The sequence below is a fragment of the Oryx dammah genome, unplaced genomic scaffold (genome assembly GCF_014754425.2).
Source record: "Oryx dammah isolate SB20612 unplaced genomic scaffold, SCBI_Odam_1.1 HiC_scaffold_8, whole genome shotgun sequence".
NCBI classification, from domain to species: Eukaryota; Metazoa; Chordata; class Mammalia; order Artiodactyla; family Bovidae; genus Oryx; species Oryx dammah.
Window position 1 is genome coordinate 16,294,611 of NW_024070192.1, and position 16,294 is coordinate 16,310,904.

Sequence of the window (16,294 nt, forward strand, 5' to 3'; positions counted from 1 at the left end):
AAACTTAAATTAGAAAAACCTTTAAAAAAAAGCTTTAAGAAACCTAATATAAATTATTTAAAGTTGATAATATCACTTATTTGCCCTTTTTACTTTCAGCATGTAGCATGTATTTGAGTGCATATTATATCCCAGACTCTCTTCTATACTGTAATATAGCTAGACAGATAATTGCTTGCTTTCATAGAGTTTACTTTCTAGCAAGTGTGCATGTGCTAAGTTGCTTCAATCGTGTCTGACTCTTCGCAACCCTATGGACTGTAGCCCGCCAAACTCCTCTCTGTTCATGAAATTCTCCAGGCAAGAATATTGGAGTGGGTTGCAGTGCCCTCCTCTAGGGGATCTTTCTGGTCCAGGGATTGAATTCATGTCTCTTAAATCTGCTGCATTGACAAGCAGGTTCTTTACCACTGGTGCAACCTGGGAAGCCCCCTTTCTAGTAAGAGAAATTATAGGCCAAAAAATGTATAAGGACACAGCAATAAATCATATGAAGGAAAAATGAAGCATGGTAAGGAGATTGGGGAACAGTGAAGTATGGTGCTATTTTTTTAAAAAACATGCTCAGAGAAAGAAGATTATTGCTCCTTTAAGGAGCCATGCAGAGCTCTAGGGGTGTAGTATTCTTCCAGGTGGAGAATAAATCCAGAAGATACCTATTCTTATAATTTTGAGTAATAAAGAAAAAACAATTGTAGACACCCTTTTTCATTGCTGGATTGTGATTATTTTAATTGGTACATAGGTAGAAGTGGGGTTTGGCAAGCCTTTTCAAAATTATTTGTTTCATGGGTTCTTAACATGAATTTTTTTGTTACCCCTAATCATAGAGCAGATGTAGACCCAGATATTTAAAGGAAATCTTTGTTTCAACTTAATTTTTAGTTTTGTTCCACTTTTCCTTTCTGTCTGTGGCATAATCATTTTTCAGAGGAAACAATAGATTCTGAAAAATTTTAAACCAGATTTCTAAAACCTGTACTTGACAGGTGGTTAGGTCTGTTTTCTTGTAACCACTGTGTGTTTGAAAAAATGAAAAACTTATCTGTATAACTTTTAAGGAATTTCAGGGGAGTCACAAATTTAAGCTAATTCTAGATGATGTATGGCCATATCATAAGAATTCCTATTCTTATGGCCATATCTAAGCATTCCTATTTTTCTAGTTTTATGAATGCTATTTCCTTATCTTGTCATCTTCATTTCATTAAAAATAGACCTGATATTCCTTATTCTAAACTAAGTTTGACTTTCAGAATTTTTAACGAATTGATAAACTGGGGAGCTAACTGGTTTCATATAGCCCAAAGTCTCAAACTTCAGGGGAGAGAAGCACAGTTCTGGAAGCTGTGAGTGTGGCAAGGAAAAAACTTTGACATGCTAGCTGAGAAGGGACCCTAAAGTCAAGAGAGTGCTGCAGAAGAAAAAGGGATTTATATTAGGCAGGGACTGTAGTTCCTAGCAGGTATGACACTGATGGAAATATTCAGTGCTCAGTATGCCATAGGGTTGACAGCCACCCAAGCCTATTTTTCCCCTAAAGTGTTCAACTTAACCTCCTAATAAATGTACAAAAATAGGTTTTCTATTGCAGAGGTCACTTGTCTCTCACCTTTCCAGAGAGTTATTCTATAAAGCTGCTATAAAAATTTGGAATAATGTTTTTTGAGAATAAAATAATTGACTTCTTTTTAAATTTGTCTAGATCTTTCTTCTTTCTTTTTGGTGGAAACAATTTTTTTTCCCTCAGAATTTATGTTCCTACCATGACTTCTGTATAAAAACTAGGTTAAGTATGAATATGATTGCATCAATATTTGACCTACCATAGAAGGTTACTCAATTTGGCCATGTGTTGGTGCTAATTCACATAAAATTCACGTGTAAAATAAGGCAACATTTAGGTCCTATGAGAATAGTGCCCAGCACTCTCCCAGTATATATGTAAATTGTATCAACTTGTTTTCCTCTTACTAATTTTTGTATTTCAGGCTGAAAGAATATTCTCAGAGGTTAGGAGAATTGAAAATTACAGAGTCGAAGGCATGGAGATTTACTCTACAACACTTTGGCATCTTCAAAAGGATGTTGCTCTTTCAGTTCTTTCAAAAGACTTAACAGATATGGATAAAAATTCACCAGAGGTAAATTAACTGAAGGACTTCGTTCATGTTTATTTTTCTTTTCTTTTCTTTTTTTTTTTTTGCTGCATTGGCATGGCTTGTGGGATTTTAGTTCCCCAACCAGGGATTGAACCCAGGCCCTCAACAGTAACAGTGAGGAGTCCTAACCACTGGGATCACCAGGGAATTCCCTGCAACTGTTTTTTGATTGTCTTTACCAAATGGGAATGACCCAAATCATTAATTTAGTTTCATCCACGCATATTTTTGCATTCTTCTCTATAGGTCGAGACTCAGAGAAGGAGAAATCCTAGAATATATGGTAGAGATTCACAAATAGAAAAATCTTAAAGCAGATATTTCATTCGGGATTAATCAAGATTTGGTTATACTTGCTGTTGTCACCTAGAGTTCATTAAACAGAAAAAGAGATTTTAAAGTGCTCATTTTAAATTAAAATAATACTTAACTGTCATTTTAAGGCATAGGCAGTTTATGTACATGTTTCAGTCCTATAAAGGTTTTATTTCCTTGCATCCCAGAAATATTTAGTGGTCCTTTTGTAACATATTTAAGCTTAGAATTTAAGAGTCAGTTCTCATTATTCCTGGTAGTTAGGTCTATAGTTTCCATGAACACTAAATTGACAAATACTGAACCATTACTCCTAGGAGAAATATACACACACATATCACACATGGGTCCACCAGTGATCACTAAAGCACTGCAAGTATTGATTTTGGTTTTACAAGTTAATTTTAGAAAGTAGACAGATTTGCAAATATGGAATCCTTGAATAATGAGGATTGACTATATCTATTGAAGCTCTTTAATTGCTCTCTTTCTGTTCTTCGTAAGATCTGAGTCTTGATTTTAGTCATAAATTGCTTTTGTTAGAAAAAAATAAATCAAAATTTTAATTATGCATTTGGTTTTTGTTTCCTTTTTCTTTTTTTAAGGCCTGGTGTGCTGCAGGGAACTGTTTCAGTTTGCAGCGGGAACATGATATTGCAATTAAATTCTTCCAGAGAGCTATCCAGGTTGATCCAAATTATGCTTATGCCTATACTCTATTAGGGCACGAGTTTGTGTTAACTGAAGAATTAGACAAAGCATTAGCTTGTTTTCGAAATGCTATCAGAGTCAATCCTAGACATTATAATGCATGGTAAGTGCTAACAAAGTGCAAAGACAGTGTCTTATTAATGGGGCTGGTACCCAGTAATTTTTCTTGTGAGATTATTTCTTTGTTGTCATGAATTTGAAGAATGGTACATACTGGTTGGTAGCTTCTAACCTAAGTGTTTTTTTAATGTGAAATTTATACCTTTAACAAACTCTTAACTAATGCCAATAGAATTCCAGATGCTTATACTGAACAGTTTCTACTTTTTTTCCTACTAAACTTTTGCAAGTATTAATATCTGGTATTGTTACTTTGATTTGTTATTTTTTGTTAGAGCACTAAAATGGTGATGAAAATAGAGAATGATTGGGACTGTGGAGAACAACAGTATAATTTTCTCCATCATAATTATAATAATAGTATCGTTCTTCTTTTCCATTATTTAATAGGTAATGTCTGCTACCTTTTGGATAATAGAAAATAAACATAGAAAACTATCCATTAGTTGTTGCTCTTTGGCAGATTTATTAAGTATTAGTTCTAGTTTATTAAGTTTATCAAGAATGTTCCAGTTTAAGTAATATCTGTTTTACATTTTTATACTTGTGCTTAAGTAGATGAATAGGAAGGTTAATCTATTAATGATTGGATTAATCATAGCAGTTTCTAAATCTGAAGCACTGATTACTGAAGATTACTGAAATATATTCTTTGATTTGTATATGTGTTTTTAAATGAATCTTATCTCATTTCTAAGTAGTTACATTGCCTGAAAGACGGCCTGATGAGTACTAGCTTCCGCTGACCAGTTAAACAGTTAGGCTTGCCAACATTCCCATAAGGTTCTCTGTGATATTTTCAGAACTCACTTCTTAATAGGACTTGAGTTGTTTCTTAAATGTGTAGTTATCTGTTCTGCCATATTTCAGTAGTTGCATTCTTAACAAAATTTACCGTATCAAAATTGTTATAAAAATAATTGTTGCAATTAGAGAAAAGGCGGTATATTCAGAGTAGCAAGCTTTTACTGGGAAGACTTTCAATATTGAGTTATTCAGGTAACTAAGTATTTAAGCAAATTTATTTTTCCCACTCCAAGGTGAGTAGTCTTTCTTTAGTTATCTCCATTTTCACCATTATTAGCACAGAACTTTTCATACCTTTTCTTGACCTCTAACATAATTATAATAATAAACAGTATACTGTTGTGCTTTTTTCTTAATCATTTGTTGATTATTCCCCTTCATTATTATCTAGTTTCACCAAGAGGGATCCTTAATGTAAATCAGTCATAATATATTTGATGTTTTGAAAATTCAGGAAACATACCTGTATATCAACTTGATATACTGTTGCATAGTCTTTAAAATGTGTAATTTTGATGTCTATGTGAAGCCTTTAAAAATTATAATTTTGAAGTCTATAAGTTTTGAAAGCTATAGGAGCATATTTTTGATACAGTGAGTGGGGAGAGGGTAAGCAGACCATGAACTATGCATACTTTAATCATAGTATAAAATATATATGCATTTGGACAAGTAATATGGGAGTAGCATTGTTAGGAATTTAGGGTCTAGAATCATCGAGGGAGGATCTGAATAGAATACTTGTGTGTGTGTTTAGTCACTGAGTCATGTCTGACTTTTCATTACCCCGTGGACTGTATGTAGCCCACCAGGCTCCTCTGTCCATGAGTTTTCCAGACAAAAACACTAGAGTGAATTGCCATTTCCTCCTCCAAGGGATCTTCCCAACCCAGGGATCAACCCTAGGTCTCTTGGAGCTCCTGTATTGCAGGCTGATTCTTTACCCACCCTTCAGTTCAGTTCAATTCAGTTCAGTCTCTCAGTCATGTCCAACTCTTTGCGACCCCATGAATTACAGCACAGCAGGCCTCCCTGTCCATCACCAACTCCCGGAGTTCGCTCATACTCATGTCCGTGAAGTCGGTGATGCCATCCAGCCATCTCATCCTCTGTCGTCCCCTTCTCCCCTGCCCCTAATCCCTCCCAGCATCAGAGTCTTTTCCAATGAGTCAACTCTTCACATGAGGTGGCCAAAGTATTAGAGTTTCAGCTTTAGCATCAGTCCTTGAACACCCAGGACTGATCCTCTTTAGAATGGACTGATTTTATTTTAAAATGTGATTGATAATAGTTCCTATCGCCTTGGTTCCATCTAGGATTAAATAAAGTAGATCAAACAAAGAATTTAATAAAATTATCGGCAGACACATGATAATCGCTCAGTAAAAATTAGCTATTAAATCTAGATTGTAGTGGTAGGTCTAAGGATGTGGTTTCTTTTTTTCTAGTTGTTATAGTTTTATTTGATTGACTGTTTGATTGACTGGATTGTTTTTACTTATAAAAGTGACTTGTCTAAAACACTTGGGCAGTTTTTTATCATGTTAGATTTTGCCTACCCTAAGACCATCAGTATTTTTCTACTGGCTTATTAAAATGCCACATTCCATACATACCCTTTTATTAGCTAAACTAAATTAGCATTTCACATCCTTAAAATTGTATTTTATTTTAAACTCTCAGGTATGGTTTAGGAATGATTTATTACAAGCAAGAAAAATTCAGCCTTGCAGAAATGCATTTCCAGAAAGCACTTGACATCAACCCTCAAAGTTCAGTTTTGCTTTGCCACATTGGAGTAGTAAGTAGCTTTCTAAGTATTGTTTTTCTAAGTATTGTTCAGTTAATCCCTTGTAGAATGTTTGTTATTGGCTTAATTGCTGTAATAAAAGTTGGGGGGTTTTGTTATTGTTATTCTTGAAACAATGTCCTGGATTCTTTTACAGCCAAAAATATCGCCTTTTTGCTTGGCATAAAGAGAAATCACTGGAGTACCCTCATTCCTTGGGCAAGTTACTTAATTTCTCTGAGCTTCTATTTTGTGAATGACAAATAATACCATCTTGCCTACCTCATAGGGTTATTATAACGCTCATATGAGATACTTGATATTTTTGAAGGCAGTTTTCCATGTTAGTATTTAGCTCCTAAATTAAATAATTAATAATTTAAGGCAAATGATTCCCTGTATTTTAGCCTCTGAGTGGTATAGATATGTCAGAACTAATTAAAATTCTTATAAAGTGGTGAGAATGGTCAATTTTATATTTTTGTGATAATAAGTTGTACTTTGATAGGATAAGAGAACAGGTACGTTTGTTTTTTAAAATCTTACTAATTTCTCTGAAAGCTTGGGACATTTTTTTAAGTTCTTGTTCTTGTCCTTTCACCATTCTTCCCTCTCCCTCTTTCCGTCCCTCTTTTCTTTCTCTTTGCAAGTTTGACCTTTGTGGGAACAAGCATACAGTATAAGGAAAATTATATAAGTTTGGACTTTCACTATTCATTTTGGGGGCAGAATTCTAGCTCTTTATAATGATTTTCTTAAGAATTGACATGGTAACTTTTACAGTTAGATACTGTACAAAAAATATAGGGAAAATACGTCAAAGATTTTTTTTCCGTCACTTTACTTAAACTGAACTTGAGTATCTCTTGCTGCCTTTTAGTGAAGTTGAAAATTTTTAAAGCAGGCTTTCTTAAAGACCATAGTCCAGCATTTTGTAATCTGTGGGTTCTAAGACCTGGAAAGGTTACTTCTCTGCTTATAGTTTCCCTGTGTGTGTGTTTTTTTTTTTTTTTTGAATATAGTTGATTTACAGTGTTGTGTTTGTTTCAGAGTTTCAGCAAGGTGATTCAGTTATATATACATATATATTCATTTTCAGATTTCTTTCCCATTATAAGTTATTATGAGATATTGAATATAGTTCCTTGTGCTATATAGTAGGTCCTTGTTGTTCATGTATTTTGTATATAATCGTCTGTGTCTATTAATCCTAAATTCCTAATTTATCCCTCCTTCAACCCCCTTTCCCCTTTTGTAACTGTCAGTTTGTTTTCTATGTCTCTGAGCCTGTTCAAATTTATTTTTAATATATAATTCATCTAAGAATGAACATAGCAATATGAGTACACATGAATAAATAATGAGACTTGGTTGGGTTTGCTTTTGTTTTTTAAGTTATTTCAAATAAATTACTTACTACCCAGAATTACAGATCAATGGTTTTCAGATATGTAAAGCAGAAGAATTATTTTTAAAACAAATTCCTAAAATGGGTAAAAGTGTAATTGTTCTGAGTAAAACAAGGTTGGTAAGTTTCAGAGCCAGAGCTCCTAGGGGTTCTTGAAAAATTTTGAGAAGTCTAATATTTAGAGGACCATAATAAGTCTGTTAAAATGTATTATCTAACAAAATAGTACAGATTTTCTTGTGAAGAAAGACTAAGGTTTTTCTTGTCTTTTAGGCTTAAAGGTAACCAAATACCTACTCTAAAGATAGAATCTGATTATCATTATGGAGAGTAATGGTAAATTGGGAGCTGTGTTGTTTTTGAGTCACACTATTTGGTTTTTACCTTTCCTCATAAATATCAAAAGGAAACATTAATAGGATCTTTATTTCTTGTAGGTTCAGCATGCACTGAAAAAATCTGAGAAGGCTTTGGATACCCTAAACAAAGCCATTGTTATTGATCCTAAGAACCCTCTATGCAAATTTCACAGAGCCTCAGTTTTATTTGCAAATGAAAAATATAAGGTAAGATATATATATATGTGCATATCTTAACAGTCTTTAACATAGTACTATTTAAGCTTTGCCACTTTTTAAATAAACTAAAAGTTAGTTATACTTGAATTTTTGTCTTAAATAGTTTATTTCCCCATTTTTAAAAGCTATTTCTTTTTTGCCTATATTCATCTTCAGAAAGGATGGATGTGTGTATATATTTAGGAATAAAAGTTTATCCTTTAACAGGATTTCCTATAGGGAAAGGCAGTTACCTTAAATGTAAAACGTAAACCATTGTATTAGGACCAAAATATATGAACAGAATAAATGAATATATGTGCATTATTCAACAAGTATTTATTTGAATGCCTATTATTAATATATGTCAGACACTAGAATATAGTGGCAGTTGAAGCAACCATATTTCTTGCCTTTGAATAGCTTACCATCTAGTACTTCCCTGCTGCTGCTAAGTCACTTCAGTCGTGTCTGACTCTGTGTGACCCCATAGAAAAATCTAATAAACATTTAACAATTTTTAACTCGCTCTTTGAAGTTTACTATAATTGTAATTCAGCATTTGTTTTCCTGTTTTTGCTTCATTGTACACAAATTTTAAATAAAGTAAAATTTTATTTAATCTGATATGTGGTCAGGTTCTTCCACCTCATCTACCAGGAATGCCATGTAAATCAAGCCTATACTTGCTTCAAGAAACCCATGTTCTAATCTGACCCATTGTCCAGGCCAGAATGGTTATAGTTATTTTTGAGTACCAGCCTGGGGCTCAGCCAGATTATCAGGTTTACTTTGATGCATGATTAGGTGTAGGTTAGAAAAGGGGGCATAAGAAAAGTTACTGACTGCTTGTGCAACGTCTTGCCTCCGAAATGAAAATCAAACTGTTACAGGGCCACGTCAGTCTCTGTGGCAAAAATCATTACTAGACACCACCCTGTCTAATGTATTGTATTGGTGTGTAGTTGTTTAAGCCTTCTAAGGGCAAAAAAGAGAGCTCTCCTGCTATGTTGGATACTATACTGTGTCTTGTGTTAGAAACTGTTTCTCAGAATTTCCAAGTAGATTATGTAGGGGGAGGGGGGTACAGCATGATAAATGCATGAAATTTTGATAATGATTGTAACCTGCAGTCATAGAAAACATATTAGTTCTAAACTGTTATGGTGTAGCAGTATAGATGTTTTGGGGTACAATATCTTGATTAAAATACATTCAAAACAGTGATTCTAAAGTGTAGTCTGGGCACTTCTGAAGGGTTACCAAAAATCTTTCCAGAAAGTCCACAGGTGAGAACTATTTTCACAATAATATTTAGATGTTATTTGCCTTTTTCACTTTCATTTTCTCACCAGTGTACAGTGGGGTGTTCTAAAAGCTACTTGACGTGACATCATAACAGATTGAATGCAAAAGCAGATGAGTCCAGCTGTCTTCTCTTAACTAAAGATTTGCAAAACCTTTAAGCAATGTCATTCTTCTCACTGACTTTTTATTATTCTGATTAGAAAAATATTATGTTAGTTGACATAACTAGGCCAAATTCCTAACAAATGGATTGCTGAATCAGTGTTTACATGTAGTTTTTAACTTAAAAGATCATGTTAAGTTGTCCTTACACAGAGTTTGTATCAATTTGCAGTTCTGCCCTCAGTGATGAGAATACCTGTCCTTCCTCCCTCATGGTAACTTTATGTAATATCAAACTTTTAATTTTTATCTATTTATTAGGTGAAAAATTGACAGTATCTCATTTGGGGAGCTGTTTTTTATTTTTAATCATCAGATCTTTCTTTTAAATACATATACAATTTTCCTATCTGTCTTCTCAATCTCTTGAACCCCTTTAGCAGTAGTCAGAAGATTACTAGACAAACTTAACTCAGCAGTAGTCAGATTACTAGATAATCATTAACTCAATTCTAGGTTCTTCATCATTAGTTAAAATGGCACGTTGGTATTCAAAGCTAGTTCTTGTGTCAAGGAAAAGGTATATTAACAGAACTTCAAAAGTGTTCTGCAACTTAGTTTTTAAAACATCTTTATACACAATGTGATTGAATTTAGCTGTTTTAAATAAAATTGTGACAAAAGCTAGGGTTATCACCTCCATATTTCACAAAGAATCGTGTATGTTTTCAGTGAATTTGAGTGAATTCCTAACATTTCTTAGTTCTTGTTGTAATAGGTATTTTTCTTGCTTTTTCACAAGGATTAATGAAGCAAGGTAGTACTTTGATTAAGATCTAATAAGCTTTAGTTAAGATGATTTGGGAAATTAAAATCACTTGCTTAGTCAAAACTGTAAAAATTTTGCTACTGTGTTTTTCTTTGCTTTTTTCAGTCTGCTTTACAAGAACTTGAAGAATTGAAACAAATTGTTCCCAAAGAATCCCTCGTTTACTTCTTAATAGGAAAGGTAAAGATTGGGGCCCTGGTTCTAAACTCTATCATAACAGATACTAACTTTTAAAAAATAAATATGTTTTATTTTGCACCATCTATTGAGCAAATTCAGCTAGATCTCTGATACTATATACTCTGGAAATAAATCATGGATTTAGTTTTTATTAACATTTAAGAAGGTGATAGATATCCTAATGAAGAAGCAAGAGCACACACCCTGTAATCTTTCTGTAGTTTTGGAAGTATATCAGCACTTGCAGCCCAGTGACTGATAATGTTTGAGTCTCAGTCTCATGACTGAAACTACCTCAAGGAAAGCCCTTAGCTTCCAGTTATCAATAAAATACTCAAACGTCTCCCAGGAAGAAAAATAATACCACGGTGTTGTCTTAGTTCAAAAAAATGGCTTGCAGAATTTCTGAGGCAAGACTAGTCATGACTTACACACTGGGTCCCCAGAAGCGAATTGGTTAAAGTAACTGAGGATGGTGGACAGTGGTGAGAGTTGCTTTGTATAATATATGGTTACCACAAACTCAGTTGTGTCTGACTCTTTGTGACCTTTGGACTGTAGCTAGCCAGGCTTCTCTGTCCATGGGATTTTTCAGACAAGAATACTGGAGTGGATTGCCATTTCCTCCTCCAGGGGAATCTTCCCGACCCAGGGATCGAACCCATGTCTCCTGTGACTTCTACATTGCAGGTGGATTCTTTACCACTGAGCCATCGGGGGACAGTTGCTATAACTCCATTTAAAATCAGTGTAAATAAGTACTAATTAAGCAATTTATAGTCCACTGTCATTTTTCCAAACAGAGTGAGATGTGTTGGAAGCTCACTACCTGAGAGATACAGGCAAGGAATTCTGAAAATAATACCTGAATATATTAAAAGGAACTCAAAAGTTGGTATGAATTCTTCTATAGGATGAAAATGTCCTACTCTTCAGAATGAACTTATAACACATCAATCAGGAACCTAATTTAAATTTAAAATGTTTAGGATTTTATAGATGAAGCTTACAACTTAATGAAAAATGTAGTGCTGCTGTTTATTTTTAGGTTTACAAGAAGTTAGGTCAAACGCACCTCGCCCTGATGAATTTCTCTTGGGCTATGGATTTAGATCCTAAAGGAGCCAATAACCAGATTAAAGAGGCTATTGATAAACGCTATCTTCCAGATGATGAGGAGCCAATAACCCAAGAAGAACAGATCAGTGAGTATCATCCATATGACTTAGGTCTATATGTGATTATTCAAACCAGAAAGCTAGTGAAACACCGTATCAGAGGAAACAGATACTTCTTTATGGCACAGAATAAAGTGGAAAATTTTTTGAATATTCAGAAAGCTGCCTTTTGCATAAGAATTTTATTTCTAAACACAATAGATTTCTTATACCAAATGAAATTTTAGGGAAATTGAACAGGGTAATAAAACAACAGTGTGCATATGGAGCCAGGTAACTAGTTTCAGTTCTGGATCTAGTTTGCTGTGTGATTTTGACAAATCCATTGCTAATTTTTACCTGAGCTTCAACCTGTGTAACTAATGCCTGGCTTATCTGCTTCCTAGGAATGTGGTAGGGAGAGAAAAGATGATAGGTGTGACTATGTTGAAAACTAGTGCTAAGTGAATGAATAATAAATTCGTGAACATTTTAAAGTATTGACAGATCTGTAGTAGTGGCTGTTCAAATTCTGTGTAACTCTCACATATCTAAAATCTAAATATTGTACATCTGAAACTAATATAATATTGTAAGTCAGCTGCTACTGCTAAGTCACTTCAGTCATGTCCAACTCTGTGCGACCTCATAGACAGCAGCCCACCTGGCTCCCCCGTCCCTGGGATTCTCCAGGCAAGAACACTGGAGTGGGTTGCCATTTCCTTCTCCAGTGCGTGAAAATGAAACGTGAAAGTCAGGTCGCTCAGTCGTGTCCGACTCTTAGCAACCCCATGGACTGCAGCCTCCCAGGCTCCTCCATCCATGGGATTTTCCAGGCAAGAGTACTGGAGTGGGGTGCCATTGCCTTCTCCTATACATCAATTAATTAAAAGGCAGATAAATATGAATTGAGAGACCTCTGATAAGATAAACCAAGATGCCTTTGTTCCAGAAATATATTTTATATTTTTGTGAATTAATAGGGATTATCCCCAAAGTGAAGTCAACAGTTGGGTGGAATGTCAGTCTTTTTTTAATGTCTTAGAGAATAGTTCTAATTCTTAGGTTGAGTGCATGCTAAGTTGCTTCAGTCATGTCCAACTCTTTACGACACTATGGACTGTAGTCCGCCAGGCTCCCCTGTCTGTGGGATCCTCCAGGTAAGAATACTGGAGTGGATTGCCGTGCCCTCTTCCAGGGGATCTTCCTGACCCAGAGATCAAAGCCATGTCTCTTAAGTCTCCTGCATTGGCAGGCTGGTTCTTTACCACTAGTGCCACCTGGGAAGCCCAATTCTTAGGTTAGGGAATAAGAATTCATTAGGGAGAGATAGTTTTAGTAGTTAAAACTCTTAATGGTTAAATGCAATAAAATAATCTTAGACATGCTGTAAAATAAGGAACTTGAATTGCATTTTATTGAAGGATATCAGGGTTTTTAAGGGCTTTTGTTTAAGGTCTTATCTCTCTGAATATAATAGTTTTCTTTACTTATTTTCATGAACTAAAAAAATATATTTTTCAGATACCTTACTGTAGACCTTTTTTATTTTTGAAGTGGGAACAGACGAATCCCAGGAGAGCAGCATGACGGATGCTGATGACACACAACTTCATGCAGCTGAAAGTGATGAATTTTAACTTCTGGAAATCAGACCTTTGCAACTGGATGTGTGACTCATGCTGACATGTTTCTTGTCCTTCCATATACTGAGTCTTCACTCTTGAGCCAGCATTGTCATCATCCATCACTTATATCCTGAGTGTGCCACTTTCATTGGACCCTGACTGTACACAGAATGAAAGGCAGTGCAATATTTAGCTGCTAACAAGACTGGCTCTTTCACCAGTATGAATGACAGTTTAGAGGGGATAGGGTGGGAAACTTTCTTTTTCTTTCTTTTTTTTTCTTTAATCTCCCTTTGTTGGAAAGCTATCATGGAAGGAAGAGTTATGTTTTATCCTGAAGGAACCGTTAGATATGGAAAATAGTGATGAACCAGAATCTCTTGGTCGTTTTTCCAAAAATTTGTTTTTACTTGGTTCTGTTCCTGATAAACAAAGTGACTGACCTTCATTTCTAGGTTCTTCAAGAATGGTGTTAGCAAGTGCCAGATGGAACAATAAAAGACATTGCCTATAACAAAGTAACCTGATTGCCAAGGAATGTAAATTACCTTAAACTTCAGTGTCTCCCATAAACAAATGTAATGAGCATATAGGGACTCATGTAGGAATCAATATCCCTCCATAACAGTGTACACTTATTCTTGGCAAGAATATTTTAATGTCTAACCAAGAATTTTAATTTATTCATCTTGCTTCAAAGTGTTGATCATTGTTATCTTGGTATTAACAAACTTTAAAATTGGTCCTTAACATTTTTCCTCTTCTCTTTGAGCTCTGTGGGATCACCTTTAACATTCAGAGATGATAGAGGGGTTGCCCACTGAAAAGCCAAAACAAGGCTCTTAATAAACCATTTAAGTTCACCAGAAGAATCAAAATGAGAACACTAAATGGAAAGACTTTAAGAGATCATGATAGTGAAAGCCTTAATACAATCAGAATCCTACCATAACCTTGAATTTATATTTGTTCAAGACAGTATCCCTTCGACTTTCCTTAAGTGTTTAAGCAAGGTGCAAGAAAGTGTGGTTACCTTTGGTGAGGTCATTTCCATTCTTTTCTGCTCTCTGCTTCAGATTATTTCCAGTAGTGTGAGTCACCAAAACATGTACTGAGAGTGATTGGGTTTAGAATATTAGAAATGTTTAGCTGCAAAAATAAAAACAAAAAACCACCCACTCTTAATGAAGGAGACGAGTTCTCTCTTGAGTTTATCATAATATAGATTGATGTCTTTGGGGAATGACTACAATTTTAAAGATCTAATTATGCATAATAAAATGGGAATTATTGGAATTTCACAGTAACCGATTTAAAGTTTTAAATTGTGTATCTCCTTTATTGTAATGTTTGAAATTTTTAGAGAAACTTTAGTTGTTAACATTTTATTAAGTGCCAATGTCAGAATATAACAAATTTATAGTTTCTTACAAATGACAGGCCTACAGTTATTGTTATGGATTATTTGATGAAGGACAAACTTATCTACTGGTTACATGTATTTTGTTAGTCAAGCTGTGAAAATAAGGTGGATTACAGAAGATGTGAAAAAATTTTAGCCCGTAGTCTCAGTAATTTTCTGTCATTTACTGTTAATCTGCTTATTTGAATATGGATTAAAGTGCATTATAAACTAATTCAAGTCAGAGTGTTAGGTTGGGTATTGGGATTCGAGAGAGGTATTTAACAAAAATTTCCTACCTAATCTGTTTATGTGCTGCCTAAAAAAATAATTTATAAGAAAAGGAAAGATTGGGAGTAAATGAATATCATTAAAGATTCCCCAAGGCTAGCACTTGAATTCTAACAAATATTCCATTTTATTATCCATTAGTTCTGTAATATTTAATTTTATATTCTTTTATTTTTTTTATTGGCAAATCATAAGCCAGCTATATAACAGTATCAAATATAGAGTTTTCATAGAAAGCTTTGATCGGAACTCTTTGTTACAAAGCTTGGAGAAAGCTATGCTCAGAAAACAATTTGCTGATGTATAATTAGTTATGTTTTGTAGTAGGAATTTATGTCCTGTGCCAGAAGTAAGTCTTTCTGGTATTAATTTTGAGACCAAGAATAAAAGGATAGTTGTGGAAGGCACAGCATGGCGATGGTTGGTTGATCAAGAATCAGCCCAGGATTGACCTGACTGCATTTTCCTCACACCTCTACTTTCAAAGTCATTTAGCTGTTGGAAGCATTTCCTACCTATTTACTGTTTCTGGCTTTCTCTTCTTTCTTTTTTTGCGTAGTATGGGGATCAAATAACCAGAAGAAGATATGCATTTTAATCAAGCGAAATGTTTGCTTGAAATTTCAGAAGTATTTTGAAGGAAATCAGAAATACTAAGTACTTCAACATCATTTTTTCCCTTTAAGCCTTTCACACGTCTGTATACACACACACACACACTCTTGCTCAGAAGTTATGTTGTGGCAATGGATATTTTTCCCCCTTGGAAATGGTTCTTAACTCTGGGATTTTAGAAGGTTGGAAATATTTTTTCAAGAGAACAATGGTACTCAAAATAATGAAAGGTGGTCCTACTTTTTCTGTATTTCATTACTTTAAAATTTTTATTTTTTTCCAAGAACTGCAAGTAATATTTGAACCATGCTGCTGTTGTACCTTAAACAAAAACTCAGTGATAACCAGTATTTAGTCTATTAAAAATGCTCTTTTTGAAGAAAAAAGTTTGCAAGTCTCTGTTTAGCCAGAGTATAGTATGGGTCTTCAAGAAAAATATGGTGACCTGTTTTCTTTGTGAAAACCTGGGAAAATGCAAGTGTGGGTGTGATGTGTGTGTTATATATGCATTGAAACAATGTAATTTTGTGTCTTTTTTTGCTTTTCCTGACTTATTTCAGAAATTGTACAGTCTTGGGGGGGAAAGTCTTTTCTGTTAATATATTTGCAATTCATTAAAGGATATGGAAAATCCAAATAAATTACTTTTGAAAACAATTCATAATCAAGTCATTAAAGCTATATCAGAGCTGTGCCATCTGTATTTTGATAGTGAGGCACAGCAAAATAGTGAAAGATTAGTTTTATGTTCCACAGAAGTCTAGGGCAATGCTTCTCTATTTTTTTACTTACACTCTCATCTAATATATATATTTATTTATTTTAAAATTCACACCCCTTTTTTAGTATTATTTGGAGTTTCAAAATAAATATTGTGACAAAAATCGGTAACTTTAGAATGCATTTTTCCCAA

At 34.3% G+C, this 16,294-nt stretch overlaps 1 protein-coding gene across 9 annotated transcripts in view; it reads left to right on the top strand.

Moving 5' to 3' along the window:
- Positions 1–16,045, top strand: part of CDC27 (cell division cycle 27) — a 54,686-nt gene extending 38,641 nt beyond the window's left edge. For 5 of the 9 annotated variants that reach the window (XM_040245058.1, XM_040245059.1, XM_040245060.1 and 2 more), the window contains 7 exons: positions 1,992–2,144; positions 3,083–3,291; positions 5,799–5,916; positions 7,750–7,878; positions 10,214–10,288; positions 11,337–11,493; positions 13,003–16,045. In XM_040245058.1, coding sequence (XP_040100992.1) covers positions 1,992–2,144; positions 3,083–3,291; positions 5,799–5,916; positions 7,750–7,878; positions 10,214–10,288; positions 11,337–11,493; positions 13,003–13,085 — 924 coding nt within the window. In that variant the 3' untranslated portion in view covers positions 13,086–16,045. Of the gene's footprint in view, positions 1–1,991; positions 2,145–3,082; positions 3,292–5,798; positions 5,917–7,749; positions 7,879–10,213; positions 10,289–11,317; positions 11,494–13,002 lie in introns of all 9 variants that reach the window. The other 4 variants (XM_040245062.1, XM_040245063.1, XM_040245064.1 and 1 more) reach the window with 2 other exon arrangements.
- The last annotated feature ends 249 nt before the right edge of the window (positions 16,046–16,294 follow it).